This window comes from Opisthocomus hoazin, chromosome 8 (assembly GCF_030867145.1).
Source record: "Opisthocomus hoazin isolate bOpiHoa1 chromosome 8, bOpiHoa1.hap1, whole genome shotgun sequence".
Taxonomy (NCBI): Eukaryota; Metazoa; Chordata; class Aves; order Opisthocomiformes; family Opisthocomidae; genus Opisthocomus; species Opisthocomus hoazin.
This window is the reverse complement of record NC_134421.1, coordinates 3,923,277-3,942,943: the sequence shown is the minus strand read 5'-3', so window position 1 is coordinate 3,942,943 and position 19,667 is coordinate 3,923,277. Positions and strand designations below refer to the sequence as shown.

Here is a 19,667-nt window from a genome sequence, read left to right as displayed (position 1 = left end):
GGCACTTTGGGACACGGTTTAGTAGGCACGGTGGTGTTGGGGTGACAGTTGGATTTGATGATCTTAGAGGGCTTTTCCAACCTATGATTCTATGATCCTTATTTTTCCCAGATGCACAATTAATGCCAGTCTGGTCTGAGCCAGAAACAGGTAATGAAAGAGGTACAAAGCATGCGTGGAATAAGGTTGAGTCCATCCGTGCTTGAACCTTCTCACAGTAAAATAACATGTTCTACTCGGTGTTTTGTGTTCGACGTAATTCAGGCCGAGCACTGAGGGGGAGGGAGGGAGATGATAGTCTGTGCTTTGATCTTCCCATCTCGAAAGACTTGAAATGCCTGAGGAGAGTCTCAACGCCATGTAGTGGAGTGTAGTTCACCTCCTGGTTCTCAGGGACTCGGGATCACGTGCCCAGCTGTCTGGGCTGGAAGGTCTAATGCTGGCTGCCGCGCTCTGAGCCAGGAAGGGCTTTCCAGTGCCAGGAGCAAAGCTCTTGGTGGTGATCCAGCTGGTAGGCATCGCTGCTGACACAGGGAGGCTGCTGAGCTTGCTTAGAAAGGGCAGGCACTTGGATGCGAGTGTCATGGGTCCTCCTGGGCTTGTTTTACAGCTCAGTGAGAGTTAGTACTCCTCACTCGGTCCGTCAGAGAACTATCCGTGTGTCATGTTAGCAAACAGGAGGAAAGTTTCTTTAAAAAAATGAAAAAAAATATTTTTTTTCCTCTTTTTTTTCTTTTTCTTTGTTTTTTTTTTTAAAGGGGTTTTAAGTATCCTAGGTCTTGCCACTGGCATCTCCTGTTGATTGTTTCTTCCTGGTGGCGCTTCAGATACGTGCGCAGAGCCGCGTGGTACAGACCCCTCAGCTGGGACTGCAAAGGCAGACCTGTATTTTGAGAATTCGGGCAGGTTAGCCTGGTGGAGAGCAGTGCTGCCGAGCTGTCTGGTATCCACCTCGTTTGTTCAGAGCAAACACGTATTTCTGGACAGCACGAAGTGGCACTTTGCACACTTGCCCTTAAGGTCCTAGTCCTGTGATCTTAGAAGCTCTATAAACAAGAGAATATTTTTCTCAAATAATGCAGGGTCTAAAAATAACGTGAAGCACACGCTTGGGTATAACAGATGGGGGAAAGCACGAGACAGTGAGGCTATACTAGTCAACGTAAAAAGCATCGGTCACAGCGTGACTTTGTTGGATTTTCTTTGAAGTAAACCCTGCCACGTGCCCTAAAGCTCAGCAGCGCACGGAGGGCCTGCAAGGGAGACGCAGGAGTTGGTAAAGTAAATCGCAGCAGAGATCAGACTCGGCTGACGATACTTGGAGCCCGCCACGGAGGTTGGGAGGGCTGAATGGCCTGTGCACTTCACATGCAAACTGCGTGAAAATTAAGAAATTGCAGCCTTTTCTTTCCCCTGCTGGAAACCGTTACTCATTTTTCTTGCTGTTTGTTTAACCAAGTGGGGGGTTTTTGGAAGCAGCTTCACCCTGCCGTGGCAGTTCTCTTCCTCTTCTGAAGCTCCCTGTGCTCTAAAACTAGAGTTTCTGGCATTCTCCAAACTGAAATGTGGGAAGTTTAAAAAAAGAAAAGCAAAACCATACAAGAAAGCCCCTGTGGAACAGTTCTGCTTTTCTACAGAACAAGCATGTGGTGGAGGGCTGTTCAGGTTATCGCTTACACGATGGCCTCATGTCCCTGAAAATGTGATTCTGCTTATGACTGCCTGTCACTGCTTTTTCCCAGCAATCCTCTTTTTCTCAGATTTCTCATTGCTGCTGCCAGGAAGGGGTTTGCTAGAGCCTTCAGAGCAGATTGTGGTTTGGAGAAATTCTTAGGATGTGTATTTGCATACCCGTTCATGTATGTAGCTTGAGGGAGCGACTGTGATATGACTGGGGCTCACAGGTGGCTGCTTTTTGTGAAGTGTTAGCAGAGTCCAGGAGGACATCTACCTCGGGCAGCGCAGGGGTGAGCAGGTCTACCCCTGCTCCCCTTGGCCAAGCAAATGCCAGGACACGGAGCAGCTGAGACGGGCTGTAGTGTGTCTGGGTCGCAACGCGCCGTGCCGGGGGTCTCTTTCTCTAGAAATGATGGCAGGAGATGTTTTCCAGTTCAGCTGCTGCATCACACTGGATGTTGCCATTTGAAGCATGTAGGAGTTGTATTGTTCATCTATTACTTTTTTTTGCTTTTTCTTACCTGTTTCAGGCACGTTCAGAACATGAGTGAGATAAAGACTGACGTGGGGCGAGCCCGAGCGTGGATAAGGCTTTCTCTGGAGAAGAAGCTTCTGTCTCAGCACCTGAAGCAGCTGCTTTCCAACCAGGCACTTGCCAAGTAAGCAGGCTCTTTTACTCAAAGCATCGCTTTCACGTCTTCCTCCGTGGTGCGGCAAGGTGCTGTGCAGGCGCCGGGCGCAGCCAGGCGCCCTGTTTGAGTACGGTGGTTTCCAGCTAGAAGTGACTGAAGGGCAGAGGGTAGCTGGAGGAGGAGGTACCGCCCACCCAGGAGCGCAGAAATCTGCCTGGAAAAAAAAACAAATCACAATTTTCAGGAAGGAGGCATTGCCTTTCGGTGCATGGATCCGAGCCACCTCGGGGCCCTATAATCCCTGTGTCTTGTGCAAATGAAGCAGCAGGGCAGGAATGCCCCTTTTCTCACAGCAGCCCTGCGTCGCGTTGGCTCAAGCCAAACGCAGGCCCCCATCCCGACGGCCGATGGGCTGGGTTAGAGGCCAGCCCTCCCAGCCACTTAGCAGCTCCCCCAGCTTTGCCTGCTTTGGCCAGCACAGGCACTTATGGATCTGCCTGTGTAGATGTCCCCTGACTTCATTTTCTCGAAGCAATTCCTTTAGAGAAAAACCCCAAAGCTTATGAAACCAGAACGTCCTAGCTACTGCATGCTGTTCTGGCTCTGTGATGAGTTACACGCCTGATTTATGCCACCAAATACTCACATCTGCTAACGGGAAGGAAGAGGAGTAGCTGGAGACAGCCACCTCTTGGGTGATCAGCTAAAGGCATGGTGGCAGACCTGTCTTTTCCTGAGGTTTCATCTACATCTGTCTACCTCGGTGGCTTTTTGGGAGCCTGCTGCCTTGGGACTACAGGCAGTGTCACAAGCTCTGTGCTTTCCCGGCGCGGGGCCGGGTTAACTCCTGGTGTGCCTTTGCGCTGCCGTGGGCGGTTGGTGATGGTCTGCTGGGTTCACTGAACTGGAAGGGTGGCGGGAGGACCCTGCTGCTCCTTGATGCCTTCCCTGGTTTGGCGCCTTCTGCTTGGTTTTCTCGGTCACAGCAGGAGCAGAAGGAAGATCAGGTGGCTAGACAAGGCTGTTCCGTGGTGGGAAGATACAGGGGAGAAATGAGGTTGCTGTACGTCGGTGCAAGTCTGCTGTTGTGAGCAGTGTTAGTTTATATCTGTGCTTTGCAGCAAAACCAAAACCGACCCTTTCATGCGATGAACTCTGTAGCTGTGCTACAGTAGCATGGAGCCAAGAGTAGTCCGTAAAACGTGTGTGTAGCGTGGGGGGTAGATGCCTCCTGTGGGTTTCTAGCAGCTTGTGTTAGCTGGGGAATCTCGCTTCTCATACCTCCCGCGAAGACCAGCTCTTCGTTTGGTGTTCAGAGATTCAAAGGCCTTTTGAGACACATGGTGCTTTTTCAGTAAGAAAACCACGTATTTGTTTCTGCCAGGAAACTTTACAAGCGTTACGCTTTCCTGCGCTGTGAGGAAGAACGGGAGCAGTTTCTGTATCACCTGCTCTCACTCAACGCTGTGGATTACTTCTGCTTCACAAGCGTCTTCACCACAATCGGTGAGTTGGAGAATCGTTTTTTTTCTCCCCCCTGAATAAAAATTAGTTGCTGTCATGCTTTGTAAGAGACGGTGCTGCTGTTGCTGGTGCCTGAGTAGCTCAGCCCTTATCTGGAAACCTTGGTTGTTGCTGCAGGGCTCACGGGTGCTGGGTGTTGCTCTGGGAAACCGGCTGGAGAGCCAAGGTTGTGTGGGAGTGCTCTGGGTAAGAGCGTTGCACAAATAGGAGTAATCAGCAGAGAGTGCCGCTGTAGCACTTGATTTTCCTCACCGAGCTGTGTGGTTTCTCTCATCCTGGTGGACAACAGGTTGACCATGAGCCAGCAGCGTGCCCTGGCTGCCAAAAAAGCCAATGGGATCCTGGGGTGCATCAAAAGGAGTGTGGCCAGCAGGTCGAGGGAGGTTCTCCTCCTCCTCTACTCTGTCCTAGTGAGGCCCCATCTGGAGCACTGTGTCCAGTGCTGGGCTCCCCAGTTCAAGAAAGATGAGGAGCTACTGGAGAGAGTCCAGCGCAGGGCTACGAGGATGGTGAGGGGACTGGAGCATCTCTCCTGCGAGGAGAGGCTGAGGGAGCTGGGCTTGTTCAGCCTGGAGAAGAGAAGGCTGAGAGGGGACCTTAGAAATGCCTACAAATATCTGCAGGGTGGGGGTCAGGAGGATGGGGCCAGACTCTTTTCAGTGGTGCCCAGTGACAGGACAAGGGGCAACGGGCACAAACTGAAGCAAAGGAAGCTCCAGCTGAACAGGAGGAAGAACTTCTTCCCTCTGAGGGTGATGGAGCCCTGGCCCAGGCTGCCCAGGGAGGCTGTGGAGTCTCCTTCTCTGGAGATATTCAAGACCCGCCTGGACAAGGTCCTGTGCAGCCTGCTCTGGGTGACCCTGCTTCGGCAGGGGGGTTGGACTGGGTGACCCACAGAGGTCCCTTCCAACCCCCACCATTCTGTGATTCTGTGATCTTCCCTCCCAGACACGTCCTCTGCACCCTCAGTTGCTGCTTCTTGCAGTCCTGTCTCCTCCTGGCCTTTGCCCAGCCTGCATCCTACCAGCCTGCTCTCTGCGGGTGGAGAAAAAGATGGGAGTCTTGGAGGATGAAATACAAGGCCCTTTGTGCTTTGCTGTACATTTTACATCTCTTTTTGTGTCTCCTTAAATGCCAAAAAGGTTCCCTCTCCCTTCCTCTCCTGTAAGAAGGACAGCAGAGACTGGACCGAAATGTGGAAATGAGTCTTTGTCTCTCCAGCACCGGGCAGTGCGGAGCAGGCAGGACCCACGAGATGACCCAATTGTTTGGATTCACCTTGGTAGCCCTTGGTCTTCATTTCCCACCCTGTTCAGAGTGAAGTAAAGCAAGTTTTATGTGGCTGTCAGAACGGGCACTCATTCTACTTTTTCTCCTCTTAAAGCAACAAATCCCCTCAGAACCAGCGCAGCGCGGAGAGATTTATTCATCCTTGATTCCCTCGTTTCTGCGGGGCATCCCGCTTGGCAGCTTTCCCCCGCAGGATGAGCGCGTGGAATTTGGGGCTGGTTTTTTTTTGAGTGCTGATGCTGTAAGTCAGCAAAAACGAAGACCCTCTAAAGCTCGAGGCGTGCACACCGCGTACCGGAGCAGGCGTGCCTTTATTCAGTTTCTGGTCAGGAATTTTCAGCTCACGGGGCAGTCCCACCCTGCCGACGGGTTACATCCTTTACGCAACGTTCGGTCAGCGTTTGCACACTGTGCCTGTTCACTGAGTAGGGGTCTGGGGGTCTTTTCCCCAGGGGGTGTGATTTTTAGTATTGCAAGGTGTTATAATGAAGGACGGGTTACTTTCGGACGCTGCTTTTTGGCCAGAAGCAGCCACAACTAGCCAACAGGGAGTCTTCTCAGGGTGTTCTTGTATCTTTCAAGCACAGTCCCCTTGGTTTAAAGGCTCCTCTTGGCAGCTCGAAGGCGACGGTTTCAAACACGTTCCTACATCTTACCCTAGATAAGCAGCAAAGCCCTGCCGTTCTGACTATACTAATATATAGTAGTGATGCCTTCATGATGGCAGCGTGACATCCTCGTGGGGCACCTGGGAAGTCGGGACCTCACACAGTCAGAAAGGCAGCTCCTGAAATGGGAGGAGAGGGAGTCTTGCAGTGCCAGCCTGTGGTATCCGTATCAAAACTTGAACGGGAATGGGTGGCTGTCCTTCTCTTAACCACAGCATGACAGCATGGTGGGGGTTGGAAGGGACGAGGGAGGTTCTCCTTCCCCTCTACACTGCCCTGGTGAGGCCTCATCTGGAGTACTGTGTCCAGTTCTGGGCTCCCCAGTTCAAGAAAGATGAGGAGCTACTGGAGAGAGGCCAGCGGAGGGCTACAAGGATGGTGAGGGGACTGGAACATCTCCCCTACGAGGAGAGGCTGAGGGAACTGGGTTTGTTCAGCCTGGAGAAGAGAAGGCTGCGAGGGGACCTTATAAATGCCTATAAATATCTGAAGGATGGGTGTCAGGAGGATGGGGCCAAGCTCTTTTCGGTGGTGCCCAGCAACAGGACAAGGGGCAATGGGCACAAACTGAGGCACAGGAAGTTCCGTCTGAACATGAGGAAGAACTTCTTCCCTCTGAGGGTGACGGAGCCCTGGCGCAGGCTGCCCAGGGAGGCTGTGGAGTCTCCTTCTCTGGAGATATTCCAGCCCCGCCTGGACAAGGTCCTGTGCAGCCTGCTCTGGGTGACCCTGCTTCGGCAGAGGGGTTGGACCAGATGACCCACGGAGGTCCCTTCCAACCCCTCTTCCTCTGAGGAGGGGAAGCAGAGGAACTTCCTCTGCTTCAGTTTGTGCCCGTTGCCCCTTGTCCTGTCGCTGGGCACCACTGAAAAGAGCTTGGCCCCATCCTCCTGACCCCCACCCTGCAGATATTTATAGGCATTTGAGCATGATTAAGATTTAAGAGCACAATAACAGTAATGGGGGGGCCCTGAGGCGCTGGCCGCGCCTCTGGAGCGGGGCTGCAGCACCCCCGCGCGGCGCCGCCCGCCCTTCCCGCGCGCCTCGGGGCGGGGCCGCAGGAGGCCGCTGGGTCCCGCTGCCCGCGCGCCTCGGGGCGGGGCCGCAGGAGGCCGCTGGGTCCTGCTGCCCGCCGCCGTTCCCGGCCTGCGGGGAGTGCTGCCGGGACCCCCGCGGGAGGGATGAGGGATGGAGGGGCTCCGCGGGGCTGTCTCGTTCGGGGCGGGGGGAAACGAGGGGCCGCGCTCCCGGTGAGGCTGCCGGGGTGGGGGACGGAGCGTTCTTTCGGGGGAGAGGGGTGGTTCGCTGCAGAAACTGCCTTTGCTCTGAAGGGAGGGAAAAAAAAAATTAAAAGAATGGCGACTAACTGGCTTTTTTCCCCCCCCTCTGCTCTTAGTGATCCCTTACAGGTCAGTGATAATTCCCATCAAAAAACTGAGCAACGCAATAACCACCTCCAACCCGTGGATCTGCGTGTCGGGAGAGCTCGGAGACACCGGCGTGATGCAGATTCCTAAGAACCACCTAGAAATGACGTTTGAGGTGAGCGCGTGCGCTCCTTACGTTTCGCTTTTCGGTTGGAAGCGTGCTTCCGAACAGACACGGACTTGGCCAGGGTTTACTGCCCCGAGGCCGCGGCGTTTCAGGCCCTGCCGGGGTGTTCCGAGGTCTCTCTGCGTTCAAAGTCTGGAAAATTGTGCTGCCGGATGGACGTTTCCCGTGGGCACCTGAGTCCCAAGTTTCTTCTCCCCTTCATTTCTTCTGGCCGGTCCCAGATTTGCTCTCCTCCCATTCCAGCTCCTTGCCCGACGTTGCTTTCCTTCCACCAGCCGGTCTGACCCCGGTGTCCTTCAGCTTCCCAGCTTCGCGCGCTGCCCCTGGCAAAGCGCAGAGCCGCCGTCCCCGTTCTCTCCCTGCTTGCCGTGGTTTGCCCTTGGCGCTTGGCTCCCCGGCGTTCCCCTCTGCTCTCCCACCCGTCCTTTGGAGGCTGGCTCGGTGCCACCCCAAGGCCCCGTCAGGCTCTTGTAGCTCCAGGCTGAGCCGTATCCAGTAGGAAAACCTGCTGCTACAGCTAAAGGTGCATCCATTGAGCATATGCAGACGGATCTTCAACAACAACAGTGGAAAAAAAACCACACCAACTCCTCTTGCCAAGCATAGGTGGATTTTGACAGAGATAGAGAGGATATTTTCTTGATACAGTGGCTGCCTCTCGTTCAGGCATTAGTGTTTTGTAGAAAAGATCTCCAGGCTTCTAACAAGCAAATTAACCTATTTAGACATTTCCAAGGACTCTACTCGCACTGTTCTGGGGTACTCCTTTGGCTGAAGCTCTCCTGAAATACCTACTTGGGTAGCCGCCCGCTATGGAAAAATGTCGGCTTGTTTGGCAGCGTCGGGAGCGATGAAAACCGAGGTCTTGCGAGGGAAGTGTTTAGGTGACGTTAATCGATGTTGCTGCCAGCCCCACCTACGATTACACGTTGTGCTGGAATTCACAGTCCCGCGTTCTCCTTATGCTGTCTCTTTGTGATGGTAAAAGTCTCACGTTGGTGATTTTTGTCTTGCCCAACTATTGCAAATCAATCTTTGAAAATAATGAAGGATCTAGGGACCGCTTCATAGCGTAGAGTGAGTCAGTTGGAGGTCCGTATGCTCAAAATGCATTTTTTTAAAACCTGTTTGTACTCAAGATCTGTTTCTTCTACAAAAGCACCCCTTTTTATCACCTTAGCTCAGAAATTTGTAATTAACACTTGTCAGAAATATTCAGAGTGAGTGCTCACAACAAAGAATGTGATCTTTTCACAAGTTTTTAGTGGTTTTATTTCAAGGTATTTCTTTTCCCCTGTCTTAAAATAATTATTCTGCTTTTTGAAACACTCTGCATGTTTGGGTGAAAGTACTTGCTGTGTAAACCAAAGGGAACTGAATAAAAACATACATTTGAGACCATATGTGTGCATCTGGTGGGGGGGGGTGTTGCCTGTTGTTTTTTTTAAATTAAAGTGAAAACTGTTATTCATTGCAGTGCCAGAATTTGGGGAAGCTGACGACCGTTCAGATTGGTCATGACAACTCAGGGCTGCTAGCCAAGTGGCTGGTCGATTGTGTCATGGTCAGAAACGAAATAACGGGACACACGTACAAGTAAGCAACAAGTTTGAATTTTCTTTGTCTGAAATTCTTCCTTGTGAAATCTAGAGAAAGCAAGAAGGCGTTTGGGTTCTCCTCAGTTGATGGAGCACTGCGGGCAATTTGGGCGCCTGATAGGGTTGGGTTGGTGTCCCCAGTCCCCCCCCCCCCCCACCCTGGTTCTCTCATTTCAGAAGCCCTAGTTGAGCTCAAATAATCTGATAAATGTTAAATGAGACCTGAATGCCAGATTTTCTTTGCTTCTCTCTGAGACAGGAGAGGCAATAGGGATACTTTTGAGGCGATTCAGACGTTCGTGTCTAATAATTAAATTCCTTGAGTTGAAGTAGTGTGGTAAAACTGTGCACAAATGAACTCTTAAAACCCCCAACAGCTAGAATGATAGTTTAGGGCAAATCTTTGGTTTCTTTTAAAAAAATATTCAAATGTCTAGGTACTGTAACAAAGGTACAGAAACTCAGGTTGGTTTTGACGATTTCGTAATCTTTTATTACAGAATCACAGAATAGTAGGGGTTGGAAGGGACCTCTGTGGGTCACCCAGTCCAACCCTCCTGCTGAAGCAGGGTCACCCAGAGCAGGCTGCACAGGACCTTGTCCAGGCGGGTCTTGAATATCTCCAGAGAAGGAGACTCCACAACCTCCCTGGGCAGCCTGGGCCAGGGCTCCGTCACCCTCAGAGGGAAGAAGTTCTTCTTCATGTTCAGCTGGAACTTCCTGTGCCTCAGTTTGTGCCCATTGCCCCTTGTCCTGTCGCTGGGCACCACTGAAAAGAGCTTGGCCCCATCCTCCTGACCCCCACCCTTCAGATATTTGTAGGCATTTATTAGGTCCCCTCTCAGCCTTCTCTTCTCCAGGCTGAACAAGCCCAGCTCCCTCAGCCTCTCCTCGTAGGAGAGATGCTCCAGTGCCCTCCTCATCCTCGTAGCCCTCCGCTGGACTCTCTCCAGTAGCTCCTCATCTTTCTTGAACTGGGCAGCCCAGAACTGGACACAGTACTCCAGATGGGTACATATCTCTTGTGTCAAAACAATCTCCTAACTCATCATTGGTTTTACAGAACATCTGGCTAAGCAGACTTAATTTTTTTTCTAAATACGGAGTTGGAAAACTGTAATTCAGAGAGGTGAGCTCCAGAGCTCAGGGCTGGCCACAGCGTGTGGGGGGAAGCAGGAGGAAATGGGGTACCAGCACTGGGGGTATGGACATGTGCATGGATTTCATTAGGACTGTGGATGGGGTCAAAAAGCACAGCAATAAAACGTGAGATGAGGTTTGAGTATGAGGAGACGTCACAGCTTCAGCTGGGTGGGAACTCTGTGTGGGGATTTCGTTGTTAATCATCACAATATTTTTAAAGGCCGAATGTCGGTTGTGGTTGCAAGTGAAAAATAGCCCAGCAGAAGTCAAGACGTGGCCCGTGAACTACGTGCATAGCACCTTGTGTTGCCCCGTGCCCTCACGCAAGCTTTGCGTATTTCCCTTTTCTGAAGGCTGGAGGTGAATGTAGTTCTCTGGTTTGGTGCTGTCAGCTGTGGCGCAGCGGAAGCTGCCTGCTGAGTTCTGGTTTGTGGCTGCAGAGCGTTCCCTGCCCCTTAGCAGCTCTAGCTGTCCCTCTGGCTTTGAGATCGAGCGAGACTGCCTGTGTGGCTGACCTGTGCTTGCGCTGGCTGCACGGCAGGTTTCCCTGCGGGCGATGGCTGGGAAAGGGCGTTGACGACGGCAGTTTGGAGCGAATCCTCATTGGAGAGCTGGTGTCCTCCACCTCTGACGAAGAGCTGGGAAAGCAGTGCCGCACCCCACCCCAGCAGAAATCTCCTACCATGGCTCGACGACTGAGCATCACTTCCCTCACGGGGAAGAACACCAGTAAGTCCTTTCCTTTCTCCCAGGGCCCTAGACAAGGGGGCAGCAACTGCTGAGCGATAAAGCTCCTGTGAACAGGAGAGCTCCTGCGGAAGCAAGGCTTGGTGCAGAGGAACAGCTGCAAGCTGAGGAGTTTTTCCTGCCCTGGTTTGCGTGTCTGCAGCTTGCTCTATGACCGTACACGTTGCCTCTTTCAATGTCCCCATCTGACAGCTGAAAGATAAAAATCTCTTTCCTTGGAGCACGGAGATACGAGATGAGGGAGGAGGCGACAGCAGAATTTGCAGTAGCTGACGCTGCTCAGCTTCCCGACTCGCTTTGCAGTCAGCTGGAAGACAGTCCTCTCTGAAGGGCAGTTCGGAGCCTGATGTGGATGCTGTGAACTGCCTTCTGGAGGAGCACGTCTCCAGGAGACATCAACTTCACGTCCCTGGAATTAGTTTTTATGAGCAACTGTATCTGGCTGCAGTGGGGCATGGGACTGGAAGGGCCACGTGAGGCGTTCTCTGATGGAGCGCGCGGGTGAGCGCAGTGTGGATCCTGCTCGTAAACCTGTCCAGCTCCTGTATGATTAGGGGACATGACTGCTGAAATGTCAAGCAAGGAAAAACTACCCTCCAAGAGTAATGCAGCATTTAAAAACCTCCCCGGGACCACTGCAGCTCACACACTCAGTGTGTGAGTCTGTGTTAGCTGGAGGAGTGGGCACCAGAGCTACTGGCAGAGCATTTCCTTAGGTCTGAGAACACTGAGGCCCAATAATTCATTTGTCTTGTGAGCTGCATGAGGCTCTGTTAGTATCGTGTACTAAAATGATACTGAATTACTCCGTGCTCCTAAAATAACAACTGTAGGACAAGCTAAGAGCAACCTACGTATGTCTGAATAAGTAGGAAGGACTCACAGCAGAACCGTGAAAAAGTTTGAAGTCTGGAAAACATCTGCTTAAAATGCAGTTTTAAAAGTTCAGTCTGTTTTAATCGGAAAGTGAATGAGGGACTAGATGATTTGCTTCAGGTACCTGTAGAGGCAGATGAGGTGGCAGCAGGTGGAGCATGATTCACGAGCAGAGGCGTACAGCTAAGCAGATTCAGAGCAGAAACATGGCATACATTTTAAAACAGAAAATAACTTACTCTTGGGAACGTTAATAAGGAATATTCTCTGCCTGTGGCCCTTCACACCGGTACAATGTCTCTAAATGGATACTTATTTTGGCTCAATAAAACATTGGGGGTTCAAGTCAGGAATTAACGAGTGCTGCGTTTCCTGGCCTCTGTCACATAGAAGCGAGTCAAACGACTGGGCTGCAGCCTTTCAGCCCGTGTCTCTTCGTGTGAGGGCTGCTGTACTCTAAGTGATGAGCAAGATGTGATTAACTCCAATAAAATATTTATCAAGCCAGATCCTTGAGTTTTGCATTTTTAAGTGGGGTGATTTATTTGACTATTCCAGGGTTGCTCATCGGTTGCTTGTAATTAAGGCACAGGTTTACCCAAGACAAATGATTGCCTAAACTCTGTTAGAGATACAGAATAATTCCTGCAGTTCAGACGATGTCATCATGAGAAACTGATGAATGTTTTAAAGTTGGTGTCTTCATCTAGTAAGCTCTCCAACATTTCACAGAGCCTAATGCGGGACAGATCCAAGAGGGCATCGGGGAAGCCGTGAACAATATTGTGAAACACTTTCACAAGCCAGAGAAAGAGGTACTTGCTACTTTTCATTACTTGCCTGGTATCTACAATGTGTGTAAATACTTTTGTAGAGAAATGGAACTGAAGTGCTAGTAGAGACTGTTAACCTTTAGATTTGAAGCTTCTGACATGCAAGCGAGGCACGTTGTACTCACAGACTCTCTCTTTCCTGCAGAGAGGGAGCCTTACCCTTCTGTTGTGTGGAGAAAATGGTCTGGTTGCGGCACTGGAGCAGGTCTTCCACCATGGCTTCAAATCGGCTCGCATTTTTCATAAGAATGTCTTCATCTGGGACTTCATAGGTAAGCCAGTGTGTGGTTTGGAGGCAGAAGGAGAAGAAAGATTAGGGCAAAATGACTACTTGTGCACAGACCTCGGATTGTTGTCGGCTAGGGTGCCACTTGCTCCTGCCTAGCACCTGCTTGGGGTTGCTTGAAGTTAATGAGAAACAAGACAGAAGATGAGAAATACTGAGCTCTATATAAGGGATGAGTATGAATCTGTGCAGAAATTAAAGAACACTTCAAATTCTAGTCATTTATTCATAGATGAATGTTCAAACAGCTGCTTTTCTACCCAGAAAGAAGGTGGGCTGGAGGCTGGGGTAGAGTAGCACTCAGTGTTAGGGGGAGAGCTGGGAAAGGGCCAGGATTTCTAGTTGTTCATGAGAACTCTGCTAGTCACCGCACTGCTCTGCTGGCGATGCTTATCTGTAGGCCCATGTTGCAGTAATTTAAGACATACTTATTCCCTTAAAACATGCTCACAAGTTGAGATGCTTAGCCTGAGGGTAAGTGGTTACTCAGAAAAGGTGAAAAATCAAAGCTGGTGGTATCACTTACCATGAAACCGTCGCTAGGTAGTGTGGTGCGGCTCCTTGATGTCACCTAACCGCGCTGGACATCAGCCAGTCGGCTGACCGCGGCGGTGTAGCTACGCCGGAGATCGTCACCTGCCTATGGCGTTCAGAGTGAGGAATCCAGATAGAAGCTGTGCAGTAGCTCTCGGCAGGTTGTTTTTTTTAAGGATTCCCTGGTGTGATTCTATGTCACAACGAAGTACTTCTGCTCACTGGGTTCTGATTTTTCTCCCTGCCGCAGAGAAAGCTGTTGCTTATTTTGAAACCAGTGAGCAGATTGGAGACAACGAGGAGGCCCTTTTGCTTCAGAGATCTTCATGCAAAACCTTCTGTCATTACGTGAACGCCATCAATACAGCTCCGAGGAACATTGGAAAGGATGGCAAATTCCAGATTCTGGTTTGCCTGGGGACAAGGTACCTAACTGCTCTTTGTTATACGTGTCCTCTTGTGTTAGACTAGGAGAATATTTTTGCACCTTTGCTATTACCTTTAGTTTTCCATTTTAGGGCATCTCATGCCCATCTATTATTCGGTACCTATTTTAGGCAGCTTTAATACTACATGAAGAATTGGAGCAAAGAAGCAGTAATGATACATGGCTAGTGTCTAAACTGCTAAAAATGTTTTGAGCTGTTCTGTAACTGTTAGCTTGACAGTTGTATGTATGAAATCTGCTTTGAAATTGTATTTTTGTTGAAGTGCTGGCTCTGGGAATGCAGAGTTCCTTTGCAAGAGCTGGTGCATTCCTAAATCCTCAGTGAATCACTTTGCCTATGAAAATGGGATGTCTGTTGTAACTTTGACAAAACTATTCTAGATGAATCTTTCTTTCCTAATAGGATCCTTTCTGTCTTGGACTTCGGGGGGCACAAGGGGAGGAGCTTAGTTGTATTTTGGAGGGTGGAAGTTGGTATGTCTAGAAATAAGTACCGTTTTTTGTCTTGTCTGTCTGGATACATAGAAAGCCAGTTGGGAAGCAGTCTGTTGTTTTTTCCTGAATTTTACTTTCCCTGTTCCTGATCTGAAAATGCTGCTGAATTCTTCCACAGTCAGTTGTCTAATTCTGCTGGTATCTTTCCATCTTCATTCCTACGGTATGTTTGGCTACCTGTATTTTACTAACAAAATGGAGGGTTATGATTACACAGGAAACTTGTGTGTGCAGACAGCGTGCACCACCTGCAGAAAGAGACTGTGTGTTCTGGGTTGTGTTCTTGGAGAAGAACTGGAGTTTGAGATCTGTTGTGCTCAGTGCTAAAATAATTCCTTTCATCCCCTTTGCAGGGACCACTTGCTCTCTCAGTGGATCCCGTTGCTGGCAGAGTGCCCGCCCATTACAAGGATGTACGAGGAGAACGCTCTCCTGCGGGACCGCATGACTGTCAACTCCCTCATCCGAGTCCTACAGACATTGCAAGACTTCAACATCGTCCTGGAAGGATCACTCATTAAAGGAGTGGATGTTTAGCATGGCTTTGCTGAGAACTTCGTTATTCCTTTCCCAAGCAAGCAAACCACGGTTGGAGACCTGTCAGGACTTGAACGCGATGGTAGTGCACCACTGTAAGGCAAAGATGCCAGCTGAAGCGGGAGTGGGATGCCCAGTTTGTGCCCGATGGGGACTGTCCTCTAAAGCTGCAGAAAGCTAAGATGCAGTATTGTAGTTTATTTGAAACAGAAATTTAGTAAAAAATAGAGTATTTTCATGTGTTAGATGTGTGTAAATATGCTATCTTCTTTAAGAAATTATATTACTCTAAGAAATTTTTCTTAGACTGAATGTTCTTGTTCTGACTATGAGTAGCTTAAGCCCAGGGGAGGGACTGGGAGGAGGGAAGGACCGAGGTGGGAAGGGATGCTGCTACTTGCTTGCAAGGAAGAAGCCAAGCGATGTGTAAATACAGCGCAAACCCAGCAGGGCTTTTTTCAGGTATTGTGAATTAATACAGCAAATATCCCTGTGTGGCCATCGTGACTGTCTCACTCTTGGAGACGTTGTAAGCCCGTGCTCTTTTACCCCGCTGTACATGGTCTCCCTTAGTTTTCTGTTTGTTCAAAGACTCACCCAACCCTTTCCATGCACGGAAGTAGCGAGTCGTCATTTTTTTTTTTTTCTGTAAGGTCTTTTGTGTCACTTCTGTTGTTCTCCAAAAGGGGAAACGGGTGTTGAAATGCTTCAACGCTGGAGAGGAGGACCGCTGTCGGCCTGGGAGCCCGGCAGCGTGCGAGACCTGCGTCAGCTGCGCTGCTGCAGCCCGAGGTGGGCAGTGACGGCTTGCTTGGCTCGCTCGGTGTGCCCCTTGCCTGTCTGGGTGTTCTGATGATTCCCCTCACCCTCGGCCAGTTTGTGCTGTGGATTACTTTTTTTCTTTTTTTTTCTTTTTTTTCCCCATGTTGAGGAATTTGATTCAGACCGAATTCCTGGCTGTACTTGAGAAGAATCACTGCTGTAGAGCCACAAACACTGATGTTGCTGTGCTACTGAACTGTATCAGCTGGTTTTGAAATGCTGACAGGTTATGAGTCTTCCTTTATCCCGCAGAATGAGCGTTCCTAGGAAGGACAGGATCTTTCATTAATTTTCTTTTTTTTTCTTCAAATTATACAACTACAAAAAAAAAAAAGGAATGAAGCAAAAGGAGGGAAAAAAAGAATCCAACTTTGGTATTTTGAGGCTCCTTTCCTACTCTTTTTCCAGTTAATGTTAGTAATACAGTGTGTATATATAGATACAGCTTGAAGAGGATCTGGGAGCAACTGAAATCCTGTACATTACAAATTTAACAAGAGATTATATCAAAATTACCTTGTGGATACCATGCAGCAAATACAGGGTGTATTTTCCATTCTTGTGGATGGGAGTTGGAAGGATCCGAGGGCATCGTTAGCTTCATCTGGTTTTCATTTTTGGAGGTTGGTTTAAATACAGGTGTTTGTTTTCACTTGTTTATTCCCTATGGTCTTGGCCATTTGGTGAGTGGATTCCTGCGGACGTCTCGTGGTCAGCTGTGGCTTGGGAGAGGCACCCGACGGGTGCTGTGAGAAGTTTGTCGCCTTGCGCTGTGCTCTCAGGCGGCACAGGAGGGGCTGGGGAATGGTGGGCATGCTATAGGTCCTGCTATAGCGTGCACGTGGTGGAGAGCTAAGGAAAAGGAAAGAGGATGAAAATTAGGGTTTGCTTTCTCACCTGCCTTTTGTCAAGCTGCTCTACTTTCCTGTGGTCCTTCTGCTGTCTGGTTCTTATAACAGAACTCACTTCAGTGTCAAAGCTTCACATCGTATTCCCAGCCCGAAGAAGACTCTTCACGTGACTTTGTTTCGTTAGAAGGGAGGGGTTTATGTTGTGAAAGTTTTTTATTGTTTCGAAGAAAGCAGTAAAATAACACTGTGAGGGAGTCATTGACTTTAATGAGGGTTCCCACTTTTAATAACCGCTCTTTCCTCCTGGGCCTGTGCTTCCTTAAACTGCCCAAACCCATCGCAAACCCTGTAGGCAGCGTCGCTGCGTCACCGCTGTGGGTGTAGCTAACGTGAAGGCTGTGAACGGTGTCGTGCGTTCGCAGCCGGAGCCCACAGCTGCGTGACAGCTCAATGAACGCTTCCAGAAATGTGAAATTTGGGGGGTTAGGGTTTTCTGTGTGACCAGGCAAGTCTGCTTAAAGCCAGCAGAAGATGCACGACAACCCTTCAGCAGCAATTGGGAGATGTGTCCCTAGTATTTAACTCTTATCAGTAAATTACACATTCAGCACCAGAAACCATGTGGCAGCATTATGTGGTAATGACTGCTTAGGATGTTTTGATTTCTATTACAACTCAAGCCTTTTATGTCTAATGACTGCTGTACGTGATGTTCTCACGCCCAGCCCAGTCTAAGTGACTTTCATTTGACTGAAACAATAACCTCTTTAGTCCTTGGATTTCTTCGCAGCATCGTCTGCGTTTTTGCCAGCTGGATGCTTCTCAGAAGGGTACTGCGGCGTACTTCTCCAAAGACTATTTATGACTTGAGCAGACGTAACATTCATCCAACGTGACACGGGTTAAGTGCAAGCAGGAGAGAGTAGAAATGTGGGCACCTCTAAAGGTCAAGCACAGATGAATAAACCACACACAGAGAAAAGGGCGAATAACTGTACAAAGTCTTTCTTAAGTTAAAATAAAACCTGAGAAATTTTGGAATTCATAACAGGGCCTCCCTATTTCAAACTACGTTAAGGAACCTTTAGCACTTAACTTTAACACAACTTCACGTCAGTTTGTTTAGCAAGTCTTGACTTGTTTGGTTTGGTCAGGTTTCACATCATGTTAGTAGTAATACAATAAAAATAATGTATGTCTAATATTTCCTTGTAGGCAATAAAGCGCCCTAAGATACGATGAAAGGGGCAGAGCTGAGTGCCTCAGATTCCTAGAAGACTAGTTATTTGACACCCTTGGGAGTACGGTTCTTGGTAGTGAATTTTTATCCTACCATGCATGATTTTATTTTTTTTTTTAGTAGACTTGTGTTTATTGTAAACTGTGAGTTTTTTTTCTGTTAGGTTTACAGAAATCATTCTACCCACTAGAATGGTGAGAAACCCATCAGGATTCTTCTAACACAGTTTTTACTTCAGTGTTAAAGCACCTTCATGGGTTGAGAAAGGGAATCTTGGAAAAGACCAAAGCTCTCTGGTATCTTCTTTAAAAAAAAAAAAAAAGAAATTCCTATCCAATACCCATCTGCAGGTGTCTGAGTTCGCACAGTCCTGTTATACCAGCACCCAGCATGGTAACTTGAGGGAGTCAGAGAATCCAATGCCTCACTGTGTACAAAACCTGTATTTACAGTTCTCTGAAACGAATGAAGTTCCACTGTTCAGCGAGAAATCTGCTCATGTTTATTCCGAGTTGGTTTGTGTCATTAGATATCACTGTTCAAAAAAATGTCTTTCTAGAATAGTTGTGCAACGGCATATTTGAGAAAATTCCTTCTTTCAATCAAATGAAGGTGCGCATCTTAAGGGGAAATATTGTATGTTACACTTGAAATGTACAGATGTGCCCTGTATAGCTTAAAATGGTCTTTAAATGTCTCCATTGAGTATATTTTGTCTTTACATTATTACTAACTGAATAAGAACTGGATTATTTTCAAGACGACATTAGTAAAGGTATTGTTATATCAAGCACTTTAACATACATATCACAAACTGACATGGGTTTTTCAGGTTTTGAAGTACACTGAAATACAGCTTTTCATGCTCTGTCCTTTACAAATAAAACTGTGAGAATCAAGGTCGGTGTCTCTTTCTCCTTGCAGAGGAACCGAGAGGTGTGAGTCTCAAGCCGAAGAGCTGACCTGAGCCTGGAGGGCACGTTTCAGGAAGGGAACCAGTCGAACAAAATGATCCAGCTGATCATGGCTCCTGGGACTGGGGACTTGCTGGAGCAAAGAAGGGAGGGAAGGGGGTGTCAGGGTCCGCGCTCGAAACCTGCCCTGCTGCCTCCCCTGAGACGAAAGTCTGACTTCGCAGGGCGGCGTTCGCTGGGCGGCCTGGGTTGCTCTCCCTTGGCATCCAGGAGGAGTGGGGAGAAGGAGGGTGGGGAGAAGCAGAATGGGAAGTGCGGGATGAGCTGCAGCCAAGGGTCTCCCTCCCCTCTTCGCCTGGGTTGCTCTGTATTTGAACTCCAGGTTAAAAAGCCGGAATGAAGCTCGTGCCCTCCGGTTTGTGGGGTAGTGTGTCCCGTAAGGAGAGGGGTTCATCGAGAAGGGAGAGGTGGCTGCTAGCAACAGAAAAGGGGCTAAAGAATGCCAGTGAAATGCCCTGCTTAGTAAGTAAAGGCTTTTCGAAGTTGGACTGGATTTTCAGAAATTCCCCCCACCCTGTCCCTCCCAGCTCTAGCTCTGCTGGAATTGGCAAAAACAGGAGAATTTTTGAAAGCTGCATAGTTGAAATGCAGTTCCCTGCATGCGTGTGTGCGCACGGTGTGTGTGAGGTGGGGCACGTCGGTTCGTTCATGTAACTCCTGGTTTCCAAAAGGCAGAGAGTCTCTGGAGAGGACTGAAAGTCTCATCAGAGCTTGGGGCCGTATATGTGGAAATCCTGAAAAACACCGTGTGATGAGACTGACATTTGTCAACAGCGTAGCAGCAAAACTACAGGATCCCATAAATGTGAATAAAATCCAGAGAGCTGCTTGTGGTCAAATTTCAGGAGGAGGACTGGCCGTACTTAATACACCTCCTTATTAACTCTGTTAGGCTGAAGTATGTAAATTAGAGATAGTGGGATCTGGCATCTTAAAGG

General features: G+C 49.1%; 1 protein-coding gene across 3 annotated transcripts in view; it reads left to right on the top strand.

Annotated features, from left to right (window-relative positions):
• Positions 1 to 18,654, top strand: part of DENND5B (DENN domain containing 5B) — a 129,237-nt gene extending 110,583 nt beyond the window's left edge. For all 3 annotated transcript variants that reach the window (XM_075427879.1, XM_075427878.1, XM_075427880.1), the window contains 9 exons: positions 2,208 to 2,336; positions 3,694 to 3,815; positions 7,188 to 7,333; positions 8,823 to 8,941; positions 10,628 to 10,815; positions 12,442 to 12,524; positions 12,688 to 12,814; positions 13,613 to 13,787; positions 14,659 to 18,654. In XM_075427879.1, coding sequence (XP_075283994.1) covers positions 2,208 to 2,336; positions 3,694 to 3,815; positions 7,188 to 7,333; positions 8,823 to 8,941; positions 10,628 to 10,815; positions 12,442 to 12,524; positions 12,688 to 12,814; positions 13,613 to 13,787; positions 14,659 to 14,842 — 1,273 coding nt within the window. In that variant the 3' untranslated portion in view covers positions 14,843 to 18,654. The remainder of the gene's footprint in view (positions 1 to 2,207; positions 2,337 to 3,693; positions 3,816 to 7,187; positions 7,334 to 8,822; positions 8,942 to 10,627; positions 10,816 to 12,441; positions 12,525 to 12,687; positions 12,815 to 13,612; positions 13,788 to 14,658) is intronic.
• The last annotated feature ends 1,013 nt before the right edge of the window (positions 18,655 to 19,667 follow it).